Raw genomic sequence first — 13703 nt, 5'->3', positions numbered from 1 at the left:
TTCAGTTATGCATATATATATATATACTCTTTTTTAGATTCTTTTCCCATATAGGCCATTACAGAGTATTAATAGAGTTCCCTGTGCTATACAGTAGATCTTTATTAGTTATCCATTTTATATATAGTAGTGTGTATATGTTAATTCCAATCTTCCAATTTCTCCCTACCCCCCTTTACCATAAGTTTGTTTTCTATATCTGTAACTCTCTTTGTTGTGTAGATAAGTTCATTTGTACCTTTTTTTAAGATTCCACATATAGCAGCTGACATTTTTAATGCCCAGTATTGACTCTCCTTTCTCTGGTAATACATCCCAATTTTCCTTTGGGGAGCGACTCTGTCCATACAATGCAGTCGTAGAAGGACAGTCATTGAAGGTGCCCTAGCCAGAGGGTGAGCACAAGAGACACCAGCCCAATCAGTGCCATCTCCCTGGAAGGTGACTTTTGAGCACCATGTCCCAGGATGCGCAAACAGTGATGCCTTAAGGATGCTGCCCATTCGTTCCTGCTACTCAGACCCCTGAAGCTGCCCTGTTCCTGGTCCTTTATTGCACCTTGGCCACGCAGCTTTCACTTAGTTCTCTAAACTGAATAGCCTCAATGAATTCGTTTTTTTGTTTAAGATAGTCAAGTTGGATTCTGTTGCTTACAACAAAGAACTCTAACTGATACATAACTCCCCCAACTCAGAATAATTGACCTGGACTATACTTGAGGTCTCTTTTACCTCTAACGATCTGTAATTCCAGTAACCTCACACGACATAAATGACAGGGCATCGAAGTCAAGATTTAGGAGAAGAAAAAGGAAAATGTGAAAGCTACAGAAAGAAGAGATTTAAAATGTTGTGGTAGGTTAATTATTGCCTAGCAAATGTTCATTCCCTCCCTTCTATCTTAATGGGAAAGATAGAGTTCCCCATTCATGTTGAGTTGGACCACGTGATCTGTTTTGGTCAATGGAAAGTGGGTGTCAAAGGGTGCTAGTTCTGATCGCAAGGCCTTAAGAGTCCTCCCATATGTTGGTTCACTTCTCCCCCGTGAGAAGAGTATGTCCTAGGAAGAATGAGACTCACGTGGAGCTGACCCGAACCCAACCCTCAGCCTGGAGCCAAGTTTAGTGTGGAGAAGCTGAACCCTAGACAGCCTGTAGATGCACGAGTAAGAAATAAATGCTTGCCATAAAATCTTAAGGACTTTTTTGTCATGCAGCATTATTATGGCAACAGCTGACTGACACAAATTTGTTTTGATTTCAGTCAACTTTAAGCCTAACAATTTTCAGCTTCATCAGACCTAGGGAGGGGTGAGGGAATGTCCTACCTGCTACTTTGACCTGCTTGGAGGCACAGGCTTTGCAGGGGAGCACCTGGAACTCTTCTGCCTGGTACATGGAGTAATCGGTACTGGCAATGACCAGGGTATCTCCGGGCTTCCATGATTGTACATCGTCTTCAAGATTCAGGATGGTGCTGTTCACGTTGGTGTCGATGGTGACGGTGAGTTTCGGCCTCACTGTTAACCCAAAACAGGAGAGACTGAGAGATAAAGCTTTGCTCCTGGCATACTTCTGACTCCCCACCTCTTCCCTTCCCCTCCCTAAGTCAGTAAATGCCAGGTTTGCCTATCCAAAACCCAAATCACCAGGCTCACCCCATCCAAGTCTTGGTACAGGTTTTTTGAAGTCAACAAAAACCCTACCAGAAAAGAGCCATTCATTAGCTCTGGGCACGGGAATTTTCCACGAACTCCTTAGCCGGAGTTAAATGTGGTTGCCTCACCACACCCGTTTTGCAAAAGATGTGAAACAAATATAGTCCCTCTCAACTATTATTTTCAGTAGCTGTAAGCCTCCCCTCCAAAGAACTTCCATCCCTAATGACTGCCTTCTGGAGATGGCCAAGTGCCCCTGAGAACAAACCGACCATTTCCAATCCCTTCTAACGAGCACCTCGAGAACCGGGTTTAAAATAATATCCCCCAAAGAGGCCATGAGCTGCGTGTCTATGCAGGGGAGGGCTGCAGGAAGGTCAGCTCTGTCCACTGCACCCTGGTTTTCCTGGACCAGGCCCTTCCCCTTCCTGAAAGGCATGTGGGCAGGGTGGAGCTCTGATGGCTCCTGCCAACTCCGAGGACCCTCCCACAGCTCCTGTGTCACAGAGGTGCTCTCTCCATCACGAGCTTGGTAGGAGCGTGGGGTCACTGAGATGCCCAGAGGCAGCTGAACCAGCCATCAAAACTCCCAATGCATAGCTGGCAGCTCAAGGAACCGAGCCACGGTTGCATTTCTGTCCCCAGCAAGGAGCTGCTTACCAGGCTTCCCACAGAGGAACCGCACACGGTAGCTCTGGCAGCCTTGGCCCTGGTCATAGCACACAAACCTATAATCCTGGCCTCTTTTGTAGACAACCTCGGTGGTGAGGTTAACTCCATCCACTGTAGTGGCCTGGGAACAGCACGGAAATTACAGAGCAAAGTCATTTCTTTTTGTAAAGAAGGAAGGTTATGATTAATGTTATAAACATATACGCACGAGTCTAAAATTGTTCCTGCTGCAAAACTTATTCACAATGGCCTTAAGTTATTATTTGGACGTTTCCCCTTCTCGATTTTGTATAAGAAAGACAGCATGAAGTCACAGGATGGATAAACATCTTGCCTGGGGTCCTACCGTATTCGGTATCCAAACCAGTGACTGACTGCCCTGGTGAACGTTTTCCAGAGCGTTTACAGCCAGTACGCACTCTTTTAGGAGCTGCGCTGCCTGCTTTCTTACAACTTGTCCCACTCACCACCACGAGCACCATCAAGAGTGGCCAACATTTATTGAAGACTCACTATGATCGATCCACTGGTGCCTAAATGTGGCCCCACATCCTGTGGGGAGTCACGCCCAGGCCCCGTCTGCGGAGTCTCAGGTTTGACTGTGTCCAGGGGGCGCCCTGGGCATCAGGATGTTTAATGGCTGCCCAGGTGGCTCCAATGGGAAGTCATGTTTGAGAACCCCTCTTGGAGTTATGGGGCTACATACGTTATTTCATTCCCTCTTCTTGGCTGTGAGGTCTATGCTGGTTTTACAGATTAGGAAACGGACGCTCAGAGAGGTTGGGTAACTTGCCCATTTGAATCTGGACGCATCCAACTATACGGCTGGTGCTTCGCAGCCCCTCCCACTGCTGCCCTCAGGCACTACTGCCTACCGCCCTCGGTTCAGCGTCTGCCTCCTTCCAGTGGCTGGTGGGTTCTGGAAAGGCCAGGTTTTGCCTCCCTCCCTGATCCCGGCATCCAGCCCAGGGCCTGGCACAGAGCACAGTCTCAGCTGATGAGAGCTGATGGGCGAGAAGCTTTAAGGCCAGGTAGAGAATTTAGGGAGTGGGTTCAGAGAAGGGCATGATCCCAGGGCCGGGGTATGTCTGCATCATGACTGGGGCTGTCATCAGAGACTTGCAATTTAGAGCAAGGGCTGCAGCTGTTATCCTCGTTGGCACAGAAACCAAAGCGACCAGGACCGGGCAAATAGGAAGGTAAAGTTTAGTCAATCGAAAAAGGCGGGGTGGGGGGGGAACTTTTAGGAAACCCTGCTTTGAACCCAGCAGATAGCCGCTCCCCTTGGCTTGGAAGGAGAGCTATGGAGACGTGAGTCCAGCCAGAATGGAAATTCAGCCCTTTCCTGCAAGCAACACACTCACAGCCACTCTCTGGGGTGGTCTCTGCAGCAGAGAGGCAGGCATTGCGGACTTGCTCTTAGAGGAAAACACTAAGGCTCAGAGGGGTTTAGAAGCAAGTTCAAGGTCACCTGAATGTCAAGCCCATGCCTCTGACCCCCGGATCTCTTCTCCTGAGGCCAGCATGTTTTTCAGTTAAGACACCCCTTAATATTGAGAACTGAGCCTGAAAACATCATCCAACTGAGCTGGACGTTTTTTAAGGCGCGACGTCTGGTAAACATTTCAGGAAACCTCTACTCAGTCTTGCTGCTTTTCTTGTTTTCCTTTTTCTAACCGTAAGAACGACCTTAGCTTTGGATAAGAAGAGTAAAAAGGGCTTTACCACCGTCCAGTGAACCTCGATCTTCACTTTAAGTAGGCACAATGTGATTGTTACTCATGATAATAATTATAAAATAACTAGCAATATCATAATAAACAGTAACATAGGAAAATCATTTTAAAATAATAAAAAAATTATGGGCACTCGCTCACTATGCATTGTTGCATTAAATCCACAAAAGAATCCCATGAGGGAACAATTCTTGTCTCCATTTTTGCTTATGAGGAAATTGAGACACTAAATTCAATAACTTGACTGATATCTATGGCCAGGATTGCTAGTGAGGATGACCCAGGGTGCAAGATTTAAGGCGGCACTCACTCTCAGGGTCATGCGAGTGCAGAGTCGGCACCTGGGAGTGAGAGCCACCTTAAATTTTGTGCCTTGGGCACCTCACGCGTCTAACCGTAGTCCTGTCACTGTTGTTAAGCCACAGCTCACAAGTGACAGAGCTGGATGCAAACTAGGAGCTATCTGGTTTCCAAATACATCTTCCAACCACCAGACTGACCTCCAGCCGCTGTGCCGGGGATGAGGGAGAAGAGGGGACTGCCCAAGATGGTCTCAGCCCCAAGGATGTGTGAGTCCAGTAAGTCCCACTGGCCTTGAAGGGTGGGTGGGTTTTAAGGGAGAAGGTGGGAGGAGAGGAGATTTCAACCCAGGAGAACCTCAAGAAGGGTAATGACATGGGAACAGGGGACTGTGGTTTTGGTTTTGATTCTGCAGAATCACAAGCTATCAGATCTGGAAAAGATTTCCTTGAGTTGAGGTCAACTGTGTAAGTCCTATTTCCTCTTTCTTTCCAACTCGCCATCCTGCCTAGGTGACAAATGTCCTTAACACCCCCTCCCCCTCCAGAGGATTTGACCACGTCAGGGTAGAGCAAGTATCTGGGGGACCCCTTGTGTGGGGCGGCCACAGCCCTTCAGGTGCACTGGGGCCTGCACGGTGGTCAGAGGTGGCCAGTGACCACAGTAACCTGTTATTTCCCATAGTGGCAAAAATGGGCACGTGGGCAATTTCAGTTTTGCTTCAGTCTCTCTGGTGGGTTAGTTAACTAGGGCATTGAGCTCCTGGCTGATGTGTCTGACACTCTATCTATAAAGAGGATGTAATCTTGCTTTTCTCACCTGTGGTAAACATAGGACAAGCCTGGCTTTGCTTTTCTGACTTCAGAAAAACCCGGAGTATAGTCTACCTCATTGTCTTTTATGACTAGAAAGAGATGCTCTGGCTAAGTCTGGGGTCACTACTGATTAAAGGTTGACGGTGAGGAGAAAAGGGATGAACCTGGCATTTCCAGAATGCAGCGCTTCCTCCTTTCCTTTAGGGGCGGAGCTTTGATTCACTTTTGGAGGCACGTGACATGTTTTTAGATGACTGCCTCAAGGAACCTTTGTTTTGCCAAGAAAAAGCCAAGATTTTATTCTGGAATTGAGAGTTTTGAACTCATAAGGGGTTATAATGCTCAGCAAAATATTGTCAAAGAATGCACTTTTGTGGGAAGGCTGGCCCAGGCTTCTGGGTAATGGGGAAAACTGTTGGTGGGTCTTTTATTCTTCTCTGGACCTCAAATAGTTGAGACTTTGAACTCGGGGAATTCATTGTCAAGGATACTCCTTTTGTTGGAAGGCAACTGGGCCCTGCAATATGGCGGCAGACTGGTGGTTACGGAGTCTGGGGTTGGGTCCCCGTGGAAGGTCTTGGATTATGGAACTGGTGAACAGTCACATATGATTATATATGTAACATATGGAAAAATATGTATACTTTCTCCAGTCTCTTCTGCTATCTCCAAGCCTTTAGTAAAGTTTCATTCACTGTGTTAGCCTGGGATTAATTGTGCTTTGACACTCTCAGGGAAGAGCCCGTATCTGTGCTGGGAGCGAAGTTACTGAGAGCTAGAAATGCCTAAGAAAAGCTATTTTCCTAGCATGGAGTAGTGGTCTTCTAAACAACAGTGATCTGCAGCCAGGCAGCTGGCAGAGCAAACACCAAGAGGGATTTGCAGAGCATGGAAGCATTCCTCGAGGATTTCCAGAAATACTTGGGGAGGGAGTGCTGGTACAAGACTGGACTTCCTGTAGCCAAGTGAACTGGAGGAATAAAACGATGGCTCTTTCAGAATGAGAGCTGGAACACCCAGGGTTGCAAGAGAAAATTAAAATTAAATCTGGGAAGTATGTGCTTTGGGGGAGTCAGCACTTTTTGATTCTGTTGGACCCAAGAAGAATCTCCAACGTGTAACTGAATCTGGGTAAATCCTTCTCAGTAACGCTGGAGCCATGTGAACGGGGACGCTTAGCCAAACAATGAGAAAGATTTCCCTGGCCTTTGCTAACTGCAGAACAGAGTGTCCTCTCTTGGAAAACTGGTCCCTTGTCCCACAGTCCCTCTACGATGCAAGGCAGAGGGCAGAAGTACAGCCTCAGGGTGGGGGTCAGGGGGTGGAAGGGTGGAGGCAGTCCGATGACCTGGGACCTACGGTTAGATCATCTGAAAGAAGGTGGTGTACAAATGTTGCTATTTGTATTGGATGAAAGAGGATAAAATGGGCAGGGATGGTCTTTCTCAAACGACTCCTAATTCTCTATCTAACAGTTAAGTGGCCCCAAACCTTGTTTTGGAAGAAGACCAGGCATCAGGAAATAAACTCCATTTCCTTGCACATGTCTCTGTCTTTCTTCTGGTCCTTTGAGCTCGGAAGCTTACCAGCTGAGCCACTGAATTGGGAGGGCTGCCTGTTCACCCCACACTTTCATGATGAAGCCAGCTGAGAAAGTCTAGGTCCCCCTTGGACAGAGTTAACTCCAAGTGAAGATCCCGAGCAAACACCGTCCATTCTGCAAACGCCGGCTTTCATTAACTGAGTGGAGGACAAGGCCGTAGGTGTTCTCCACCTGGGCCAGGCTCCGCCTGCACCCAAGTCCCGGCCAGATCCTGTGCACTCGAGGCCCCAAAGGAGACCAACGGAGGAGTGAAGCTGAGTAGGGCAAACCCAACCCCACGCTGGGCACCCTCAGCTGTGGCTGAAGCAGCAGCTGGGGAGAAGGAAAAGGAACTCAGCCGTAGAACCCAGGAGAGAATCTGAGGCCTAGCTTTGAAACTCACTGGTGGGGAAGCCTGGAGCAGATACACAGCTTCCACGTCAGTCTCTAAAATGAGAACGGTACTCTCTGGCTTTACCAACGTCACAGGAGGGCCGTGAGACCCACACCACTCAAATGGCACGAAAGTCTGTGATCTACAGAGTCTTCTTCGAGACACAGCCTTTAGAACTAGTTGGTTACCTGTATGTCAATGGGGCGACTGCAGATCTTCCCTGGGTGAGTGGCCCGGAGGTCTGAAATTTTCTCCCCACCTTTAGTGTAAGACACTTGGTCATGTTCAAACCACTCTGTCCATTCCACATCTGGGAAGAAAGCAAAGAGCAGAGTCAGACGAGCAAGGGTGCAGGAGAGCCAGCCACACTCGGTGTAGCCCCCAAGCAGCCTTGGCACAATGGAAATTGAATACCATCTGTCCAGGTTCTCACCAGGCTGGGTACCAGAGGCTTCTAAACCATCTGTCAACTTCCCCCACCTCTCCCACCTTTTTATTAAAAGTGCCTGTTTTTTTTTTTTTTTTTTTTGCGGTACGCGGGCCTCTCACTGTTGTGGCCTCTCCCGTTGCGGAGCACAGGCTCCAGATGCGCAGACTCAGCGGCCATGGCTCACGGGCCCAGCCGCTCCGCGGCATGTGGGATCTTCCCGGACCGGGGCACGAACCCGTGTCCCCTGCATCGGCAGGCGGACTTTCAACCACTGCGCCACCAGGGAAGCCCTAAAAGTGCCTCTTATTGACTATCTTATTTTATAAAAGCAATAGATATTCTTCACTACTGCCAAAAGGAGAAAGATGAAATCCATCCATGAACCCGTTATCCAAGGATGGCAGTGAGAATTGCTTCTTTCCGTGACCCCGTCCCCGTGTCTGTGGGCTCCTTGAAGGCTGGTTCCTACTCCTCCTGTCCGTGTTCTCCGTTCAGTGCCAGCGCCTGGCACAGAAGAGGTATTCCCTGAGAGGAAACATCCCCCTGGGCTATTCACCACGGAGACTTGATTAATTAAAGACAGCTCTCAGTTGCAAACTACGTCGACACTGCCCCAGTCAAGTGGTCCTATTGGTGCAAAAGGAAAGTCCTCGTTCTTCAAAGCCCTGGCCTTTCAGCCCCCTGTGAAATGTCACCAAGGTGTCCCAAACTCCTCACCTTGAACCCACTCGCTGGATGAAGAGACATTGAAAAGCTCGCCATGCTCCGTCCGGAAGAGTTTGAATACCCGGGCAGCAGCAGAGCCGTGGTGTCCTGTCAAAGAGGAGATCAGAGGCGTCAGCATCCAGACCGACCCCCAAATTCAGAAGGATGTGATGCTAATGCAGAGAAAGCCCCCTACACACATGGATCTTGAGTCATTTTGTTAAAAAAAAAAAAATTTCAGGCCAATCTTTCCAGAGCAGATTATTTATTGTCCCTTCTTTTGTTTCAGTTTTGCAAGTTTAACTGCAGTGTTCCAACAATGCTATACTTTGGAACCCCATGGTTTCTCATGTGAATTCCTCTCCAGGATTAGAACCGGCAGTACCTTCCGAAACCTTCCCTGGCCAGGGGAGGCTGGTGCTATGTGGTAACAGCCCATCCAAAGCATCTTTTTTTTTTTTTTGGCCACACGGCAAGGCTTGTGGGATCTTAGTTCCCCGACCAGGGATCGAACCCAGGCCCTCGGCAGTAAAAGCGTGGAGTCCTAACAACTGGACCCCCAGGGAATTTCCCAAAGCGTCTTTTTTTTTTTTTTTTTTTTTTGGCGGTACGTGGGTCTCTCACCGTTGTGGCCTCTCCCATTGCGCGGAGCACAGGCTCCGGACGTGCAGGCCCAGCGGCCATGGTTCACGGGCCCAGCCGCTCCGCGGCATGTGGGATCTTCCCAGACCGGGGCACGAACCCGTGTCCCCTGCATCGGCAGGAGGACTCTCAACCACGGCGCCACCAGGGAAGCCCCCAAAGCTCAAAATATTACCCTTGCTGGTTCTGTCCCAGTTCTCATCTTTCCTGTGTCACTTGTTTTGGATTAAACCAATGACAATTTCTTCGCAAATGTAAATATTATCTTAGTGATTGGCCTTAAATCAGTATGGACTTTTGCCACTCATGTAACTTGGCCATTAAGCAGCTAGTCACTCAACAGGGTGCTGGGTGGTGGATCAGCCATGTTCTGAGGGTGCAGCGTGGTTCAAAAAGCCCCTGAGTCCCTTGGTCAGAGAGACACTGGAGGGAATTTGGCCTCTCGCCATTTATTACCGTGATATTCAATGTGGTCTTCAACAGAAGAAGAGGGATTTCCTTTCACAGTTAGGAAACTCCAAGGGTGTCTGAAAAAAAAAAACAACAAAAAAGTTCTTCACACATCTGAGCCTGTACTGGAGGTAGAGTTGACGCAGGGTGTCACACAGAGGCTATTTGGGGGAAATTAGTTTCCAGGCTGGGCTTCCCTTTCTCCAGAAGAAAAAGAGCCTTTCTCTGCAAGCCCTGGCCTTCCGAACCACTTGGCTGGCCTGATGTTTGTGGACTGTGAACCTCTGCAACTCCATGCTGGCAGTCGACAGGGTATGAATCACAAATAACAAACAAGCCCACAGACCTACGTACCACCTGTCAGGCTCAATTAGGTTCTGAAGCAAGTGCTCTCATTCCTTTAGGAAAACAAGGACACACGCTCCAAGGGAGAAAGCTTCTTTCTCTCATGAGTTAATCTCGAGGAAAATGCCACAGGCAGATGTGACTGAGTACCCAGGAATCAGCCTTGGGCCTTGGGAAGGAAAGAAATACCTCTTCTTCCTAATGAGAAGCAAAGGAGAAAAAGAAGGGGTACCATTTTGGAAAGTTATACACTCCTCTCTTCTCCATTGAAGCGTGCCCTGCTCTAGGGTGGGAAGGCTTTCTTATCCGTTTTTGTCTTCCCCCTAATACCTAACCCAGCCTCTCGCTTACTGTGAGATGTCAGTAGGTCTTGGTCCTCAATAACTTTGATTATTTTTGTTTTGATCTCTTATCTTGGAAAGTAAGTCTTCATCGAGGTTGGGGATTTGACTGTGCCACCCACCCTTGCTTAAAATCTTTCAGTGCCCGCCCATTTGCGTAAAAAGCAACCTCCTTGGCCCAAAGCAAGAGGCCCTCCTGTGCCCACCTCGGCAGCTCCACCTCTCACCCCTCCTGTTCTTGTTCTTTCACGCCCCGTCATCAATTCCCATTGAATGTCTGCCTCCTGGCGAGAGCTCAGTACTTCCAGAGACAGGTCACAACTTACCGTGAGAGCTCAGTACCAGCTAGTCCAGCCCTAGTGCCTTACGGCAATATTTGCTAAACAGTCCCTTCCTGGGTGAATGAACAAAGGATGGTTCCAAGTCTCAGATCTCCTACTGATTTTAGGTGCTTTGAGTCTGTCATTCAAAGTGGGTCTATACAAATGAAGGGTAAACATGTAATCCCTGCCTACCTATCTCCTTCGCTTATAGAACACAGCACCCATCCTTCCGCGGCTCTTGTTTGTAAGGAGAGAATAGTTGCTAACGTTTATTGAGTGCTTATTCTGTGCTTCACACAGTGGCAGGTATTTTGCTCGTATTATCACAGTTACCCTCCCCAGAGCCCTTTGAGCTGGCTCCTCAAATATCCCATTGTACAGACACAGGAAGCCTGCAAAGAGAGGGTGAGTCACTTGTGCAGTCACCTAGCAGGAGGCGCAGCCCAGGCTCAAATTCAGGCCAAATCGGATGCTAGATCTTGGACCTTCTTCTGCTGAGGCCCTACGTAGCCAGTCCCTTTGTGGTTCTGCCTGTCATTGGAAATTAACGAACTGGCCTTTTGGCTTATAACACAGTGAAACAGCAGCACCCTTGGTTTTGGTTAACAAAGGAGTTTTAACAGTTCTAAAGTGTCACTGTCATTCTTTGGCTTCTTGAGTTTCCTGCCCAAACCCTTCCAGAAGGAGCAGCCCATGGGCAGTCAGAAAAAGCACCCTTGAACCCGGAGTCCTGTCCCTGCCCAGGGGACCTCTGCCCAGGCAGTAAAATTGCTTTGCTCAGAGCCCAGAAAAGGCTCTGGCCTGCCCCCATTTTGCCCACGGTCCACAGAGCTGGAGGGAGGTGCATCCCTATCTCCAGTAGCTACGGGACAGATGATCTCAACTTTCCACGGAACTGAGATCTGATTCAACACGATTCAAAGGTGTGGCTACTGTGGGGTAAAGGGCTTCCTCTTGGTGCCAACAGGCGCGCATGCCAAAGTCAGGCATGACGCTGCAGTCCAAGGCAAACAAAACATGCCCTGGAGCACATCAAAGGGCCCCTTCTGCCGGGGGGCCTGGCTGGGCAGACGCACTTTATGTGGTCTCTAAACAGATGTCTGCCAATCCCCCCAGGCGTGTTCTGACCCCGTTGCTAAAGAAAGGGAAAATGACCATTAGCTGTACATCTGAGGCACGGCTTTTACACACAGTAGATGCTCAATTAATACTTTGTAAGTGGCCGATTGAATGAATGAGTTCATATACACAGAGACCTGTGGAGCTTGAAGAGTGGAATATGCTTACAAGGAAAACCAGGCTCCCTTTAAGAACAAGCCCTAACGTGTCCCATGAGGATGGATCACATGTCTGCGCCCCCCAGGGTCACCACTGAGGGTGATGTCGCCTGGGGAAACGAGCAAGGAAGTTAGGGAAAGTCAGCCTCGGGTAGCGATGCTTCAGTGTTCTGGAGCCCTGGGGAGGTGGAAGTGACGGGCGATACCTAAATCCAAGGTGTAGGAAGTGTTTGCTGCCCAATCTGGTCATCGCCTTCCTGGCCACGTCGTCCAAGTTTCGAGAGCCTTCATCATTCACGGCAACAGAAAGGATCCTGCCGTCGGGCACCGTGTTTAAATACTGGGCCAGACGTTCACTCTCTTTCTTGGATCTATAGGTGTCAAACCTAAAAAGGGCAGAAAGAGGGGATTTTAATAGTCCTAACAGCGGCCCAAAAAAGAGAACTCTAAGCACTTACCTGTGTTATGACAACTAACACGCCATCCAAAGATCTCAAGGGCTATGAGTTTTAAAGAAAGAAGCTTTCATTACAGCAAGAATCGATCATCTCAGACTTGACAAAGATAACCCTCCCTCATCCACGTACAAGAGCTATGAAATATAGATCTCAAAAAACCTACATCACAGGTGACAAGAATTTACAAAGGAAAGACCCAGTTGTGTGATGATTCCAACTCTAAGTGTAAAGGGAACTTATTAAGTAAAAACATTTTGTACAATGACAACGGGAATTCCGAAAGAATTAATAATTCTTTCATTCAAATTTAATTCTAAATTAATTCTTTAATTTAAAGCAAAATAATTCTAAAACGAGGCTAGAAAAAGAAACCAGCATGAAGAGCCAAGATTTGGGAAAAGGAAAACAGTGGTGGTACGGGGAGCGGGGGGGAATGTATGGACACTCCTGAGTCCTCAAACTGGTTTTTAATTGTTCCCATAACCTGGTCTGACCCCACCTAGGCCCCCTCCTTCTCCAGTGCTCCGCCCCAGGAATCGTCTGCTATGAGCCTAGTACAGCTCAGGGTCCCATGGTCATACCCCAGGCCCACTCCTGCCTTCACTCATTCATCCTTACCTTCTCTCCAGCCAATCAAATACTTCCTACCGTTCAAGAGCCGACCTAAGTTCTTGTTTCTGCAGGTAACCTCCAGGTAGCCAGGTCTCAGGTGACCACAGCCTGCGTTTCTGTGTGTGTCCAGGGTTTATTAATATCCTTACTCACACACATTCAGCTCTCAGATTCCTGAGCCCTCATACTTTACCCGAAGGAGATTAGGAAGGAGCAGGTATCCTGCCTTTGGAACCTCCACATCAGCTATTGGGATAACATCTCATTATGCACTTCAGTAATGAATTCAACTTCAGGTTGGCTGCTGCAAGTAACCATGCTGTACTACGTAAGAAGCAGCGCCATATCCAGAGAAACCCAGAATTCAAAAGGATGCCTGCACCCCGATGTTCACTGCAGCGCTATTCACAATAGCCAGGACGTGGAAGCAACCTAAGTGTCCATCGACAGAGGAACGGATAAAGAAGATGTGGTACCTACATACAACAGAATATTACTCAGCCACAGAAAGGAGCAAAATAGTGCCATTTGCAGAGACGTGGATGGACCTAGAGACTGTCATACAGGGTGAAGTAAGTCAGAAAGAGAAAAACAAATATCGTATAATATCACTTACGTGTGGAATCTAGAAAAATGGTAGAGATGAACTTATTTGCAAAACAGAAATAGAGTCACAGATGTAGAGGACAAACTTATGGTTACCAAGGTGGGGAAGGGGGGTGGTGGGATGAACTGCGAGATTGGGACATATATACACTACTGTGTATAAAATACATAACTAATGAGAACCTACCGTATAGCACAGGGAACTCTACTCAGTGCTCTGTAGTGACCTAAATGGGAAGGAAATCTAAAAAAAGGGGATATATGTATACCTGTGGCTGATTCGCTTTGCTGCACAGCAGAAACTAACACAACATTGTAAAGCAACTATACTCCAATAAAAGTTAATAATAATAAAAAAA

General features: G+C 48.1%; 1 protein-coding gene across 1 annotated transcript in view; it reads right to left on the bottom strand.

The window, feature by feature from the left end:
• The window catches only part of CEMIP (cell migration inducing hyaluronidase 1), a 163160-nt gene that overhangs the window by 52821 nt on the left and 96636 nt on the right, over window positions 1–13703 (bottom strand). The window contains exons 6-11 of the mRNA XM_060005332.1: window positions 11875–12054; window positions 9389–9459; window positions 8303–8398; window positions 7344–7465; window positions 2317–2449; window positions 1327–1518 (exon numbers count right to left, since the gene is read on the bottom strand). Of these exons, the coding sequence (XP_059861315.1) occupies window positions 1327–1518; window positions 2317–2449; window positions 7344–7465; window positions 8303–8398; window positions 9389–9459; window positions 11875–12054 (794 nt within the window). The remainder of the gene's footprint in view (window positions 1–1326; window positions 1519–2316; window positions 2450–7343; window positions 7466–8302; window positions 8399–9388; window positions 9460–11874; window positions 12055–13703) is intronic.

The sequence above is a fragment of the Delphinus delphis genome, chromosome 2 (genome assembly GCF_949987515.2).
Source record: "Delphinus delphis chromosome 2, mDelDel1.2, whole genome shotgun sequence".
Lineage (NCBI taxonomy): Eukaryota > Metazoa > Chordata > Mammalia > Artiodactyla > Delphinidae > Delphinus > Delphinus delphis.
Note: the sequence above shows the minus strand (reverse complement) of the source record. Positions and strands in the feature narration are given on the sequence as shown.